General features: G+C 41.7%; 1 protein-coding gene across 1 annotated transcript; it reads left to right on the top strand.

The window, feature by feature from the left end:
- The first annotated feature begins 15,329 nt into the window (after positions 1-15,329).
- LOC149463598 (olfactory receptor 10C1-like) lies at positions 15,330-16,386 on the top strand. Its single transcript, XM_089675324.1, has one exon. It carries the CDS (start codon positions 15,448-15,450, stop codon positions 16,384-16,386), a length of 939 nt encoding a protein of 312 aa, XP_089531450.1. The 5' UTR covers positions 15,330-15,447.
- The last annotated feature ends 364 nt before the right edge of the window (positions 16,387-16,750 follow it).

Here is a 16,750-nt window from a genome sequence, read left to right as displayed (position 1 = left end):
CCCTTCACTGGAACTAAAGGGCTAAGCCCAAAGCCTTAAAAATAACCCCACACCATAATCCTCCCTCCACCAAACTTTACACTTGACACAATGCAGTCAGGTAAGTACCGTTCTCCTGGCAACTGCCAAACCCTGACACGTCCATCGGATTGCCAGATAGAGAAGCATGATTCATCACTCCAGAAAACACGTCTCCACTGCTCTAGAGTCCGTGGTCCAGCATGCTTTACACCACTGCATCCAAAGGTTTGCATTGCACTTGGTGATGCAAGGCTTGGATGCAGGTACTTGGCCATGGAAACCTATTCCATGAAGCTCTCTATGATCTCTGTTGTTGTGCTAATCTGAAGGTCACACAAAGTTTGGAGGCATTTAGCTATTGACTCTGCAGACAGCTGGCAACTTTTGCACACTGTGCCCTTCAGCATTGCTGACCCTGCTCTGTCATTTTATGTGGCCCACCACTTCATGGCTGAGTTGCTGTTGTTCCCAAGTACTTCCACTTTGTTATAATACCACTAACAGTTGACTGTGGAATATTTAGTAGCAAGGAAATTTCATGGATGGACTTATTGCACAGGTGGCAACCTATCACGGTACCACACTTCAATTCATTGAGCTCCTGAGAGCGACCCATTTTTTTCCAAATGTTTGTAGAAGTAGTCTGCATGCCTAGGTGCTTGATTTTATACACCTGTGGCCATGGAGGTGATTAGAACACTTGAATCCAATGATTTGGAAGGGTGTTCCAATAATTTTGTCAATATAGTGTATTTCTATAATTTTTTTCACACAAATAGTGCTTTCTTTTGGTGGTATTTGATCACTTCTGGGTTTATTATATAAATGAAAAAAGACTGACAGTTTTGGAAAAAACTAATATTTTTACTTTCTGTTCTTGTTTCAATTTGTTTATTAAGTTTAACAATAGACATAATACAAAAAGATAAGCATATGAGTCACCCGCGCAGGGGCTGCATAATAAAACAACCAATACAGGCTGATCAATATCAGTTACAGTTGAAAATATCCAAATAGAAGGATTCTGAAACATTGGGATGATACCAATAGGCTGAAAGCATGATAATGGCATGCCCCAAAATGTACTCGCAGACACCAAAGGGAAGGCTCTCCTCCTGCAACCTGTCCCATAGAGCGGTAACTGCGAGAGCATAAACCAGAAAAGACTAGAAACAGAAGAGAAAGGAAAGAAAGGAGAGTAGTCAAACAAGAAAGAAGGAGGGGGAAACTCTGACTTGAGGGCTCCAAAGGGAGTAGTCAGACAAGGCCTAGGCATATAGATTGGAGTGAAGGAAATTCATATGAGATCCAAGGTTCCCAGACCCTAAGAAATTGAGCTGTCATTCAAAATACTGGACATTTGCTCATGAAGCATCATTGTGGCTAATCGTGTCTTTACCCCCTGAAAAGCCACCCATTAGGTCTTCCAGGCTTGCACTATGGTCCGTTTAGCTGAAGTAAAAAGATATGCAGCCAGTTTCTGCTGTGATGCATATAAGCCAGGTATGGGACAGTGTAAGAGGGCCAACTTTGCATATCTGTGAACTGTGAGATGGAAGAGGACCTGGAGCGGGCCAAAAAACCTTGACCAAAGACCTATTCGTCTTGGATAGGACCACCATACATGCAAAACTTCCCCCCCCCCCGCTGTCCACAGTTACAGAAGCACCTGTCACTACTTCCAGGGTAAGCATGTGCAATTTGGACAGGTGTGCTGAAAGGCATGTTCAAAGAAAGATCTTCCAATATGGGTAGGTGGACGTGTGGCACAGGGCACCAATCCAGTGTTTTAGTTGAAGAAAGTGGAAATTTTCCCTAGCAGGGGCATCATACATCTCTCTCTGATGGCCTCCCAAGATGGAAAGAAGTGAGAGGACAAGAAATTTTGGACCCACGTGAAGCCATGGGAAAGCCAACAAGAGTATGCCCGCTCCTCCTCCAGACCTGGGGGAAAGAGATTGTTGTGAGTGATAAGAGGTAACGGCAGAAAGGGGGACAGTAGGTTGCCTGAGTAGCAGACTGAGTACCAGATTCTCAGGCTATGCAACATCATAGGGGGCGTAGTTTATGGGGAAGACAGAGCAAAGCTTGCAGTGAAGACAGGTCACAGTAGGGCAGTTTGAGCAAAACCCAAAGGGGGACATTCAAAACCGCAGGAAGCATAGCTAACGGGGAGATCTGTGCCACTGCATTGTAACTAGATACGTTAAGGACCCCCAAACTCCCTTGCAGCCTATGAACATAGAGAGTCGACCTAGGGACCCTAGGATGCTTCTGAGAACCCGAGTTTGCAATCAACTTTCAAGAAAGAAAGGGGGCATGTTTACTGGTAGTATGCAAAAATAATAAAGTGCCTTAGGTAAAATCATCATTTTAATGGTGGAAATCCTACCTATCCAAGAAAAAGATGGATATTGCCAGGAATGCATAAGTGAGGTCAGAGTATATAACAGGGGTTAGAAGTTGGCAGAAAACAGAGAGGAGTAGGATGAAGTCAGTCTAATGCCTAGGTAGTCAAGTGAATGAGATGCCCAACAGTAGGGAAAAAGCTCCTGAAGGCAGGCCTCAACGTCAGCAGGGAGGGAGACGTTTGAAGCTGTAATTTTGGAAGAATTGATACAAAGGCCCGAAAAAGTGGAAAAACGATCAAGTGTGACCTGCAAATTGGAAAAGGATATAAGTGGATTGATTGGGATCAGGAGGGCATCATCTGCAAAAAGATTCACTTTATATTGAGTCCCAGCATATGCCACCCCTGATATATTCACATTAGCCATAATCGCTGGTGCCAGTGCCAAAATTAAAAGCGCTGGAGACAGCAAGCAGCCCTGCTAGGTACCCTAGAAGATGGCAAACAGATAGGAAATAAAACTAGCGTATTTCACAGAGGCCAACAAGTTCAAGGCTTAAATCCAAGATAGAAAATGAGCCCCAAACCCCCGTTGCCTTAAAGCAAATTGGAGGTAGTCCCAAGAGAGTGAATTGAGTGCTTTATAAATATCCAGGATAAGCAAGCAACCAGGAATTTTTTGTTAAGGACATGGGTAAGGTGAATCACCTTACGGACATCATTCCCCGCTTGACGCCCCGGTACGAAGCGCACCTGATCCCTATGAGTGAGGGCCTGAAGGAATTTTTTGATATGAGAGCTCAAGATTTTCTCCTAAAACTTCAGGTCCACATTCAACAGGGAAATAGGACAAAAGGATTTTGGGTCAAAAGCCTCCTCAGATGACTTATGGATCACAGTAATGTAAGATTTGAGCCCCTTCTTGCAATGAATTAAAGTAGGTAGTCATATGTGGAGTAAGCAGAGATTCAAATTTCTTATAATATAATCCAGAGAAACCATAGATAGGAGCATTTAAAGAATCCAGGGCCATTGAGGACAACGAGGGAAGGCGTAATGATTGGAAAAAGCTCTCGGCTTAATCCAAGCCAAAAGGAGCAGGTTTGCTATATAGAGAGGAAAGGAAGTCAGCAAAAGTGAAAGCAATCTTAGAGTGGTCTGAAGTGAGCCCACCTCCGCTCATCCTCAGCAGAATTGGCCTATGTGCTTGATCGACAGAATTTAGTTTCCTGGCTAACATGGGACCAGGTTTGTTTGCACTGATATAAAACCTGTGTTTGGCCCCATGCAGGGCCTTTCAGCCTGGGTAGTTACGAGAAGGTCCAGCTCAGTTCCTATTTGCCACTGTCAGATGAGCCATCTAGGTTGCATCCGCAGCATCCAGGAGAGAAGGCAGTTTCTGAATCTACATCTCCCTAGCACGTTTCCTAGAGGACGCCATTTGGATCAGGTGGCCCCTAACAGTGGCCTTATATGCCTCCCATAAAGAAATGGGGGACTCAACCGAGCCCTCATTATCAGAGAAATACATTTTGGATATGCATCTGTTTCTGGGCACAGGAGTCCAGGGTGGTCAGGAGGGATTCATTAATCCACCACTGGTAAGCTGGACGGGTCAATCCAATAAGGAGAACCCTTACTTTCTGTTCTAAAACATATCCAATAAAAAAAAATTAAACATCTAATTTTCTTCATAAATATAGACAAAAATGTATTCTTCTACGTCTTTAGTACAAATAAAATCCCAATAAGTGTATATTAGACATGCAGTTCGTTTTGTTCCGAATCGAAATTCAGACAAATTTTCTGATATTTGGAGATTCAGATGTATCCGAATTCCAAATGACAATGGTAAAGAATTTAAACATATCTGAAATAACGAAATGAAATCTGGTCACGATTCAAATCGATTCAAATTAGAAAAAACATTCAAATTCGAAAACAAATTTGAAAACCATTTCGCAACTGAAAACAAGAATAAAATAGAACAGAAAATAAAAGAATAGAATAGAAAATAAAATAAAAGAATAGAGGAAAAAGAACAGAATGGAAAATAAAAGAATAGAATACAGTAGAATATAAAAGAGTAAAACAGAACAAAATAGAATAGAAAATGAAGGAATAGAAAAGAATAGAATCCATTAGAATAGAATAGAAAAGATTAGAATAGAAAATCAAAGAATAGAAAAGAAAATAGTAGAGTAAAACAGAGCAAAATAGAATGGAAAATAAAGGAAAATAATAGAATCAGTTAAAATAGAATTGAATAGAAAAGATTCAAACAGAATAGAAAAGATTAGAATAGAAAATCAAAGAATAGAATAGTTTGTTTTCAAATCTATTATAATTACTTTTGCATCCATTAAAATTATTGTCGAATCCATTCAAAATTTCGAATTCGCTCGAATTCAAATAAACGAAACTAAATCCGAAAAACGAATTAAACAAATTTAACTTATCGAACGAAACAAAATTAGTCAAATAGCGAATCAAAACGAAACAAAACTATTTTTTTTTTAATTTTGCACATGTCTAGTGTATATTATTTGGTTTGTGTGAAAGTTATAGCATCTACAAACTATGGTATATATACTGGAATTTATGCAGCTATAGACACTATGCTGGTAATGATGGTGATCGGCGACTTATAGTGGGACTGTGATAGTGTGGTGGGCAATCTGGTTCTAACAGACACTGGCTGGATTGGCTGTTTAATTTCTCCACAGTAGAAACTCTTAATTTTGCTCACTGAACTATTTAGGTATTGTTTGTTTTTTAATTGCTTGTTTCTTTATTTTGAAGGTGTCAGTTTTTTTGGCATATTTATAATTGTTTAACCACTTGCTGAGAAGCTCTCAGTAAATGTTCTGTGAGTGGGCGGCAGGTACAGGCATGACAACATACAGTACATATATGTTAATGGGTTTTTTACAGGTTTGTGGTGTGGCTCCTGCAACTGGACTTTGCTGCAACATTCATCTGGATAGATCTCTATTCATAAGTATATGTAGCATAGACCCCTGACGAGCCCCACACATTTATCAAAAGTTCTCTTTCCAATTGGGTGTACATGCAACCAGGCACAGAAAAACTTGGACATTCTCACAACTCAATGACCAGGCAAGGAATGTCTTTAATGCAAGTTGAACTTGGTTGGGGTGCAGGGTGGGCTGTGGGATACTCCAAATTCAGTGAACAAAGAAACCAGAAGACACTCTTCATCTTGCTTGCACTCTTCAGGATAATTCCACTCCTAGCAGACAACAGGAGCGCAAGCAACTCCAGGAATCCAAGTAAAGGAAAGGTCCCAAATCAGCAGCACTGGAGCAGGTGTTCAAATGGTTAGAGCAGTAAACAGTCACTAGGATCCTTCACTCAGGCCTATACTCACAATTTACTTGGATGCCTCAGTCCAATATTCCTTTCCCGTATATTTCCAGGCCAGATCCTCCGTGAATCCATTTGACTTGGCTCCAGCTATTTTCAGAAAATATGCCTCCCAGTTCCTACTGAGCTGGGACTTCGATGAACTCCTACAGACTTCAGCTACACTGCCCAGAAGAGCAGCAGCCCATCAGGCTGGGGTCTTCTCCTTCGGGACAAAAACTCTGCTGCTCCAGGCTCCCTATTTATGCACCCCTCAGCCACCTACCAGGCATTCTCTCCCTCAGGGATTGGCTGAGACTGCATAAATATTTAGGACAGGCGTCTGCCATTTCCAACCTAGTACATTCTAGAATCCATTAGAAGATGGGGAAGTAGTTGAGCCTACAGCCAGTAAGTCCCAGAACAGCCAAAAATAATCACACACTGCTCCAGTGATTACAGAGGACCTAAAGAACTAGATTTACCTCAACCTCTCTAGCAACCTATTCTAAAAGGGTGCTACATATATATACCAGGGGTATATGTGCACAATTTCACCAGGACTCCTATTGGGCCCATTGCTGATAATACCTTTTTGTACATTGGATGTTTGTACTGTTATTATCTCTTCCTATATAAAGTTTGTATTATTTCTTTACAGGTGTGCATCTATATGTTTATGGTCAATGTCGTATTCCAATTACTTTGTTTTGATTACTGATTAATTTCCCAGGAAGGGAATTCCCTCTGTTCACACAGGACCTGTCCTGGATGGAGGCACTGCCATATATATATATATATATATATATATATATATATACAGTATATACTGTATATATATATATATATATTAGTATATGTAGTACTACTTCCTTAGGAGCCGCTTGAGATGCCCAGGGTTCTTTTTATTCCCAGTAGTTGCCTCTCAGCCAGGCACACAGTCATAGTTACTCTATGGTTCAATGATCAGTCCAGGGGTGTTCTTTTACTCTTTTAGGTGTTTTTATTTTAAGGGTATCTGAGATGGAGATGGGGAGTGAGTGGAACTATAAAAAGTGAGGACGCTACACTTCCTTCTGTAGAACTGTAAGTAACCTCCTTGTAAAAGTAGTCAGTGGACTGGAAAGCTTCCTCTATTGAGCAATCTGAGACTGAGCTCTTCAGGGCACTGCCCCAAGAGAGTAAGCCTACCCCTTGCAGAGGAATATTTCTCCTCTCCCAGCAGCCTCCTGGTTCACCAGCTCTCTGGTATGTGTTGTTCAATCAGCACTCAGGAATACAGTATGCATTTGACTATAGGACTTCAGATCCCAAGATCATCTGCTGTAGGAGAATTTGATCCATTCTGCTAACTGGAAGTTATGTCACTGTCTCAGTAAAAGCATTGTTATAATCCCATCTGAAAGTGTCCCTGACTTGCATAGTGACATAGTCGGCACTTGGCTACAAAATATTCATACTGCCCACTTATATTACTCCACACTTATGTTCCAGAACTAACCGGAGGGTTCTGAAAAGATGGGGAGAGAGAGCAATCAAGTTTCAATGCTGCTGCCTCCTGCTCTCTCGGTTCTGCTTCCCTAAACGTCTGGCTTTAAGAGCAAAGAGTAACCAGGGGACAGTGCAGTCTCCAACTAGCCTGTTAGCTTGGAGAAGGGGGGAGGGAGGAGCAGGGGAGTGTCTTGCCACCCTATACTACAGGGCTGTGCATTTCTATTGATGCCATGGTGTAGGGAGACACAACTCTAGCCCCTGCATGTAAGGGTGGCTCCATAGGATGCTGCAAGAGAACAGTGTTCTCCTTAACACCTTCCGGCCCAGCCTATAGCAGATTGATGGCTAGGCGGGACACTCGCCGTTGTGAATGGGTGTCAGGCCCCTGAGTTCACCCAACTGTGGTAGAGGGGTCTGCTGAGGGTATGTGCCAGGGGAGAGCCTAATGTGAAGGGCCGGCAGGTCCGGACAGGAGTAACTGGATCCGTGCGGGATAGATGGATGACAGTATGGAGTATTGTGTGGTCAGACAAGCCGAGTTGGTAACGGTGGAGGCAGATCAGTACAGAGCAGTGGGCAAAGAGTAAATGGGTCACAAGCCAAGGTACAGCAACAGGTGGTCAAACAGCATAGGAGTAGGCAGAAGAATAGTCAGGGACGAGCCGGGGATCAGAGCAGGAGACGGTCAACAGGAATCAGGATCAGGCAGGTCGGCAACTAGGTGTCATGGCAGGACCACCACCCACAGACTGGAGTCCCTCAGGGCGCGGAGTCTAAGTCCCAGGCTGCCTTTCACCAGGGCCCCTGATGGTGGGGATGGACTTGACGCAGCCAGGAACCAGGTGCGGCCCCCGAGACACCCCAGCTGCGGTAATGGCCAATGGCGTGTAGCTGGTAGGGACCAGATCAGAGAATAGCATAGTCGGGCAGGCCGGGTCGACAACAACGGGACAAACAGTACAGAACAGTAGACAAGAATCACAGGTCACAGGCCGGGTTCAGCAACGGAAGGTCAGATCAAAGGAAAACGCAGAGAATGGTCTAGTCACAAGCCGAGTCAGATTCCAGGAGAGTCACGAGAGTATACAGAGAGCTGTTGCAACACTAACACACAAGACACGAATGCGAAGGGCATGTGCGGACAACAGACTTATATGTAATCAACCACACCCCTCTGGGGGATGGACCTCAGAGGCCTGAAGGCATAAAAGACTCCCACCATGCTCTTTGCAGAAACCCAGGATGGATGCCAGCACATGGAGCAGCACAACCTCTGGGAAAAGGTAGGACCTTGACACTAGGTAACTTCTCACAGGAACAGATGCACAGGGTACTAGACCTTACGGCAACCTGATCATTGCACGGCTGATTTAAATAGCGTGCCCTGCGCCGTCATTGGTGCCAGGCCCGTGTGCGCGAGTGCGCATGCGTGGCCGCAATTGCCGCCGCGGACGCCCATGTCCTAGTGCCTGCACATTTGTGCGCCTAGGCAATCTGCGCATGCGCAGACCCGTGCGCTGCGGTGAGCCTTGAAATCCCTGACACTGGGCGTCATATGACATCCTGTCAAAATGAGCCACTCACGGGGCCGCGCAGAGGGACACAGCCGATGACATATCACTACCCCCGCCTGTTGCCAGTGTCATTTGACCGCTGTGCCCAATCACAGCAGATCACATATCAATTGTATACAATGGATGGCTTCCTGTCATGCCATTCATTGTATACAATTGTGTTGTTAGCTGTGGCTGGTCGAGTCAGTCACATGATACAGACAGGGCCAATCACAGCCCATCTGTATCATGAGATCAGCTTTGCCCAATCACAGCAAAAAACAACAAAAGACTGAATGAATCCATTTCATTCAGTAACAATGATTACTATGGTAACATTGTATTGCTTTGGTCAAAGTGTGCTGAAAAAAACAAGTTAAAAAAAAGAAAATTTTTTATAAAAAATAAAAAAATAATAGAGACATTTGAAAAAAAATACAAATTCAATTATTATTATTATTTTCACCAAAGAAATGTAGCAGAATACATTTTGACCTAAATTTATGAAAGAATGTTATTTATTTGCAAAATTTTACAACATAAATGAAGAAAAGTGCGTTTTTTTTTTTCAAAATTTTCAGGTGTTTTTTGTTTTATTTAGCAAAAAATAAAAAAACCCAGTTGTGATTAACTACCACCAAAAGAAAGCTCTATAAATGTGAAAAAAATGATACAAATTTCATATGGGTACAGTGTCGCATGACCGCGCAATTGTCATTCAAAATGCGACAGCGGTGAAAGCTGAAAATTGGCCTGGGAAGGAAGGGGGTATAAGTGCCCGGAATTGAAGTGGTTAAGCACTGACAGTGTGATCTCTATAACTGATCCAGTTGTGGTGAGATAGCTTAGCTTACAGTCTAGTAGCTTAGCAGACAGTGTCTCAATCTTGTGAAGATCATAATAGATGAATGTCCGATAGGTAAAAAAAATCATAATGTGTCTAGATCCAACAGAATACAGTACATGTGGAGAATGGACACTGAGCATGAAGAAGGGTGGGACTAAATACACAGAGCCTACCCTAGCTGCAGATTGAGATTGGGCAAACAAACAACAGTGCATGTGTAACACGTGATCACTTATTAAACGGGGGGGGGGAGGGGGAGGTATTTATAGCGCATCTTTAGATCTATAAAAAAATGTTTTGCCTTTCATCTCTATTTTAAACTGAATGGGTTGTTTTATAAGGTGAGGGTTTACATATACTGTACTTTAAATCAGCTGATGAAAGTGCTTCAAAAACTGAGGTTTTAATATCATTTTAAATCTTTGCTTTGCTCTATGTAAAGACAAAGAAGGAATTGTTCTGTTTATGTATGATATTTAGGGCAAAAGCAAATGAATTTAATGACTAGAACTAAATAATAATTTGTACAGGATTTATTTTTACCTTGGGATAAGCATTGGAAGTCACAGTCCCTTCCCTGGAGTCTCCTCTATACTCTTGTGTGTAGCTGATCTCCATAAATATGGAAATCACAAGTATGTCTGCAGGAAGGCGTTCCACAGCCAGTTTATTGGTCATTGTATGTTCTACATAAATGTCAATGCTTTTCAAATTTTCAGAGTATTGTAGGCCAAGCTTGTACATCAAAGAAATGACTTCAGCTTCATGCACACTGGGGCTTTTAAAAACTCCTTTTCCTGGCAGCTTCAAAACCATGCCTAAGCCAAATTTTTGCAAACACTTTTAGGCGCATTTAAGCACATTTAGGTGCGTCAAGTGCTTGGAAGTTAATGCATTTAATTGGCCAGAATATTAATTTATTCTGACCATTCAAATGAATAAATGCTCTAGCACTAATCACATCTAGCACTTAGGCATGTTTGCATGCGTTTCGGTACCTTTTGGCATTTTTTCAGACAATACACTCCTCTCAAATGCACTCAAAAAAGTGATTTTTCTTTTTGCAGCCTCTAAATGTCCCTGCCTCTAAACTCCATGTCTGCATGAACATATAGGGGTTGATGTTTTAAAACTGGAGAGTGCAAAATCTAGTGCAGCTCGGCATAGAAATCAATCAGCTTCCAAGTTTCTTTGTCAAAGCTTAATTGAATAAGCTGAAGTAAGAAGCTGATTGGCTACCATGTACAGCTGCTCCAGATTTCACACTCTCCAGTTTTAGTAAGTCAACCACAAAGGCTAGCATGGTGGGGCATTTAGAGGCAGGAAAAAAACCATCAAACACCTGTAAACAAGCGTTTTTGAGCTCAAGTGTGCATGAGCCTTTATGAATAGCATTGCCTTTAATGTTTTTTCTTTCTGCACTTTAAAGCAATCCTTTTGTCTAAATGTGAGATTTAATGTCTTTGTTATGACCGAGAAAAAGACTAATAACTGATGGTTTAGATTCATATCTCTGACAAAAAATGTACTCTTTCACACTGGCCACTGCAGCAATTTTAATTCAGACTGCATAGTTTGACTGGAAGCATCACCTGTCAAACTCCTCCATTGAGATCAATGGGGCCAAACTGCAACTGTGAGCCAAATGTTTGATTGCAGTTGCAGCACGTTCCTGCAATGTGGAAATGTCATCCACCAATTTAAAAAAAGTTAAAAAAAAAAAAAAAAGGCATCAGGAGGCAGCAGTAACACCTCCCAAATACCTTCCAGCCTCTACTATAATGCCCTCTGAAAATCTATCCACCGTGGATCACTTTTCTGAGGGCTGTCAGCATTACCGCCTGTATGAAAAATCCCAAACAGAGCATGAGTAGGCTGGGTAGAGAACATACATTGATAAGAATATTTAGGGTAAGAAGGTCACGTTCAAACATACATTGAAAAATAAAATGCAAAAAATGCTATAGTACCAAGTATTGTTTTTTAATTCTGCATGCAGTCAGCCTTCAGACGCACTGACCAAATCACCACTGGAGTATTACTCTAATACAAATTATATAGATAAAATATTGTAAAGGAAAGAAAATATAGTAATAACAAAATACAAAATGAGAGGGGGAACCCATCTATAAAAATGTACACTCTAAAGAAAATCATAATTGAAAGGGGTGAATTTGTCCAGCGCACAGGATTACAACTACTATAAAGGGCAACTTACTGAAATCCAGAGTGAATTTCTGAAGAAGTTTTAGCTCCCCAGATGAAATGGGAGGTTCTGATCCTCTAACATCAGACAGCACTCACTTGTCAAAGGGCTTTCTCCCAAGAAAAACTTGTGTTCATGTGTTAAGTCAAATTCACAATATCATATTTTAAAGTTGCCCTAATAACAGCCTATTGCGATTCATGGGCAGAAGAGCTCAGGCAGGAAGAGGGAGAAGACGCACCAGGAACTAACAGGGAAAATGCTGATGGGAGGAGAACACAGAGCTTACTAGTCTGCTGATTTTCTTTTCCATTCGCTGATAGGCATACAGAAGCCATGCATACAGTAGTTCACAGTCACTCGAGTCAGGGAACAGGCTATACATGTCTTTTTGTACTTTTATTTAGTTAAAAGGACTGGCATAGGGTGAGGGTGAGCCTTGGGATACTCCAATAAACTTCAACGAATGCTGGTATAGCACACTAAAAGTGATCTACTCCTTTAGGGTTAGGACACCCCCTTTAAAGTGAAGGTAAACTGGTAATAAACAGGAATTCCTCAACAGGAGTATAGTCCTGGATATAGTAAGAAAAAGCTCTTCTAAATGATGCTAAAGAAAGTCTCCAAGTCCAAGAGGCTGGTACTCACTGTGTCCTGAATACTGTGTTGCCGCCTGCAGTATCAGTCAGTTTCTGTACTAGATTTGCCTGTGTCCTGGATCCTTAGATGAGCTCTGTGACGGGAACCTAGCTCACTTTGGAGAGGTGGGGAGACCCCTCTCTCAGTTCCCCATATCCCTATTATGTGTAAGTCACCCTGTGCCTGTTAGGGGTACAGGGCAGGGTGATCTGTTCTAATATTGTGTAGACATGTCTAGGAGATAGGTGGGGTGGGGGTTGTGGATTGTTTGGTGTTATGTGATCGCATTCCATTGTTCTATTGTGTGTCTGGCTTGGGAGCAAACTATTATGGGATGTATGTGTTTGTGTATTAGCTTAGTGGGGGGGGGGGGTGTCTCCAGCAGCCCTCCCTCTTGATGGGACTGTCTGCTAATGTGAAGTTTGAAATCTGTGTGTCTCTTGTAATTAAATGTAGATTGCCCTGCCCTGTGACATTATGCAGGGAGGCGCGATTTGTCCCTTGAGTGTATATATATTGTATCTGTGTTAAAATAAACTATTTTACTTTCTGGATTACTTCAAGACTCATGTCGTCTAGTCCTGTATGGTCGGCTGTGGTTGGTGTTTGGATGGGGAAGCGGTATTCTAACGGAAATACCCAAGCGCAGTCTGGGGTCAGTTCCGTTATAAGCTCACTGCAAATATTCAGAAGGCTAGACCATCGATTCCTCAGCCAAAATAGAACCTGGGACCCCAAAAAATATTCTCGCAGCTGCAGGTAGTCTCCCAGGGATGCCACAGGTTGGGTCTTACTCCCCAGGAACAAGAGAGCTCTGCTCTGGACCCCAACCTATTTATGCCCCTCTCATCCCCCTGCTGGTCACTCACTCCCCTTACCAGGGATTGGCTGAAGAGGCATTAATATGCAAGCCAGTGTCTAGGTTCTACCACCCACTATATTCAATAACTCAGTGGGATGCAGGGGAAAGTAACCGAGCCAGCACCAGCAGAAACATCATGAACTAACTTGGTGCTTCAGTGGTAACCAATCTACTGTTTTCTTTTACTCGCTTAAAGTATAACTAAAGCAAAATTTTTTGAGTTTTGGATGGAGTGAAGTTGGATTAGAACACCTGTCAGTTTTTATTACCACCTCTGCCCCTGTTAGGGAGATTCACCCCCTCTATTTGTCCTTTTTACCGTTATCATCAAAAGTAAAAGAAAATCCAAAATTTTGGGTTGTCCCCAGAACAGTAGTAAAAGTGAAATCTTCCGGGGGGGGGGGGGGGGGGGGGTGCACCAACACCAATGGGTTCACTCAATTTGCAGTTGTTTTGCTATGAGAAGCTGATTTCCGCTGCACAGGCAACTGTTGTGTAAAGAATTTGCTTTCCTTATTGACAAAAATTGGCTACTAGGCCTTCAAACTGAAAGTTTGGACTGACATATCTTACTATAATGCATCTACCATATTGAATCTAATCTCTACAAATCACAGTACATTGTCATAATAAATACCATCCCTTTAGCCTGGGTGTGCCAGAGCATGGTGATGCTTACAGAGTCCTCAGCTTTGGGAACAGGGGACCTGAAAAGAAGCAGCAGCTCCTTTCGAGTAAGCACTACATATATTAAACGAAAGGTATGACAACTATTTCCTTGGATTTGCTTTGCCCAAATGAACAAAGCAAGCATTTAGAGAATATAACTTGCTGTGTGCAAGGGTTTTATGATGAGGTGGGGCAGATGGAGCAGGTATGTTAGGGTGACCCATTATTTTCAAAAGACATAATAAATTCAAATGTGTACTGCTGTAGTCATATGACAGTGTGGCAAAACAGGCACATATGTGGCAGAACTACTTGACATTTTAAGATCTGGAAAATGTCTATAACGGCTGTATAGGCAAGTTATACGGTTAACTATGACGCTTTTAAAATCATATTTGCGCATGGCAAAATCTTAAAGTATATTTACGGTTTGAAAAAAAAAAAAACCTGACATAACACACACACACACACATATATATATATATATATATATATATATATATATATATATATATACTTGATACACAAAACGATCTGCAATTTAAAATTATTTAAAAAAATTATGTTTACATGTCATTCTGCAGCCATTTTTCTGATTTTCTAATACTCTCAAAAGTAATTAAATACATTTCTCTTCCTTGCAAATCTGGAATTGCCCTCTTCTGTAATGAGCTCACTGCTTTAGACAAAACCTTATGTAAAGCTTTGAACCAAAAAGTGCCGTATATCTAGAGGGATGCTGGAGGTATGCAATATTTAAATCCTGGGAATCATCATGGGATCATAGAAGAAATACTCATTCACATAGCCTTCATTTCTGGCAAAGTTATGTCATGGTATATCTCAAAAAGCAGGTTATTTTTCTAACTTGGGCTTGCAATTTAAAGATCAATTTTAAAGATCCATATATTCTTATCTTTAACATTTTTGCGGCTGAGGAAATTTCTCAAGATAACCACATGCATACTTAGGTACTGTTGTAGGTCAACCAGATTTACAACATGGTTTACTGGTATCTGTGAAGATTCTCATTTATCCAGGTCATAGTATAGCAAGTAGTAGATAGTGACTTTCAACCGGACTTGCTTGGTAAGGTTAAAGACATATTCCTGATACTCATTAGAACTGAAGAAATGGCCTGGACTGTCTACAAAACATCTTCAATATTACAGAACAAATCTAGTTGAATAGGACTAACAACTGCTAGTTATGGTTGGTTGGTATAGATTGTTTCCTTCAATGTGAGCTTACATCAGCAAAGGTTTATTTCCCAAACAACGCATTATATAGCTAGTAAGGTAATATGACATAATGGCAACAACTGCTATCAATAGTAAGTGCACCTAGTTCCCTACATACAGTTCATTGTGAGTTTGTAAAATTGAGTCTGAGCTTTTGCTATTTGACCAGCAGGATGAAAACTGATGATTGACGTCGAAGATGAACCAAACCACAGTAACTGAATTTATCATCCTTGGTTTCTCAGCTTTTACTGATGTTTACCTTCCATTCTTCCTGCTCTTCCTCTTCATTTACCTGGCCACTCTAATGGGCAATGGAGCAGTTGTTTACATACTACGCTCCGATCCAGGTCTTCATTCTCCTATGTATTTCTTTCTTTGTAACCTGTCCATCCTCGAGATAGTCTACTCATCTGTTACTATGCCAAAAATTCTTACCAACCTGTTATCCGAGGATAAAACAATACCTTTTTTATGTTGTGCAGTTCAGATGTTCTTTTTTCTAGCAATGGGGGCCACAGAGTGTCTTCTTCTGGCCGTTATGGCACTAGACCGTTTCACAGCCATCTGCCGACCTCTTTATTATAGCTTGGTTATGAGTGTTCAGAGGTGCTTCCACCTGGCAGCTTTTTCATGGTCATCTGGGCTTTTTCTCTCCTTGGGTCAGACAGCTTTTATCTTCAGCCTGACATTTTGTGGCCCAAATGTCATTGACCACTTCTTTTGTGACATACCTCCAGTCCTGAAGCTAGCATGCACTGAGACATACCTAAATGAAGTTGCAATTTTTAGCGCATGTGTGGCCATCCTTCTGACCCCATTTTTGCTCATTCTTGGATCTTACACCCAGATTATTTCAACATTACTGAGAATGAAATCAGTAGATAGCCACAGAAAAGCCTATTCTACCTGTGTGTCCCACCTGACTTCAGTGACACTCTTCTATGGTACTGCTTCCTTCATGTACCTTCGACCTCGGTCATTGTACTCTTTACATACTGATCGGTTCCTGGCTCTCTTCTACAGTGTGGTGACACCCATGTTAAACCCACTGATCTACACTTTAAGGAACCAAGAGGTGAAGGCATCACTGTTAAAGACCAGTAAACTAATTCACCTTTTTTGTGAAAAAAAGTGAAAATGTATCTATGGAGGAAACTGATTATTGCCTATTGCTATTATTTCCAGTATTTTGTGTCACACCTGGTATAATCCTATGTTCTTGGAGGGCTTCACTATGTAATTGTTAAAAGGAACTTATGCTTTGCTTATGTAGGACAAAGAAACATGTTCACTTGAAGGATTCTTTCAGATAGAGGACCAGGAGGGGGCAGTAAAACAGGCGACTGAGCAGCAGTTTTACCGTCAATGCCCACCCATCTGTCACAATACAGCTAGTCAGACCTGTCCACATGCCGTGACTGCAATGCTTGGCTTAGCAGACATGTCTCTTGGGCTGCAGCGTTGTACAAGCAGTACTGTCAAACTAACCTATTGAGTTC

This window comes from Staurois parvus, unplaced genomic scaffold (assembly GCF_062004578.1).
Source record: "Staurois parvus isolate SC_StPar_1 unplaced genomic scaffold, SC_StPar_1.0 ptg000154l, whole genome shotgun sequence".
In the NCBI taxonomy this organism is placed as follows: Eukaryota; Metazoa; Chordata; class Amphibia; order Anura; family Ranidae; genus Staurois; species Staurois parvus.
The sequence above is the reverse complement of the archived record's forward strand: the minus strand, read 5'-3'. Positions and strand labels throughout refer to the sequence as shown.

Bases quoted from the DNA above. Each gene is read 5' to 3' on its own strand.
- LOC149463598 (XM_089675324.1), top strand. From the start codon at position 15,448: ATGAACCAAACCACAGTAACTGAATTTATCATCCTTGGTTTCTCAGCT.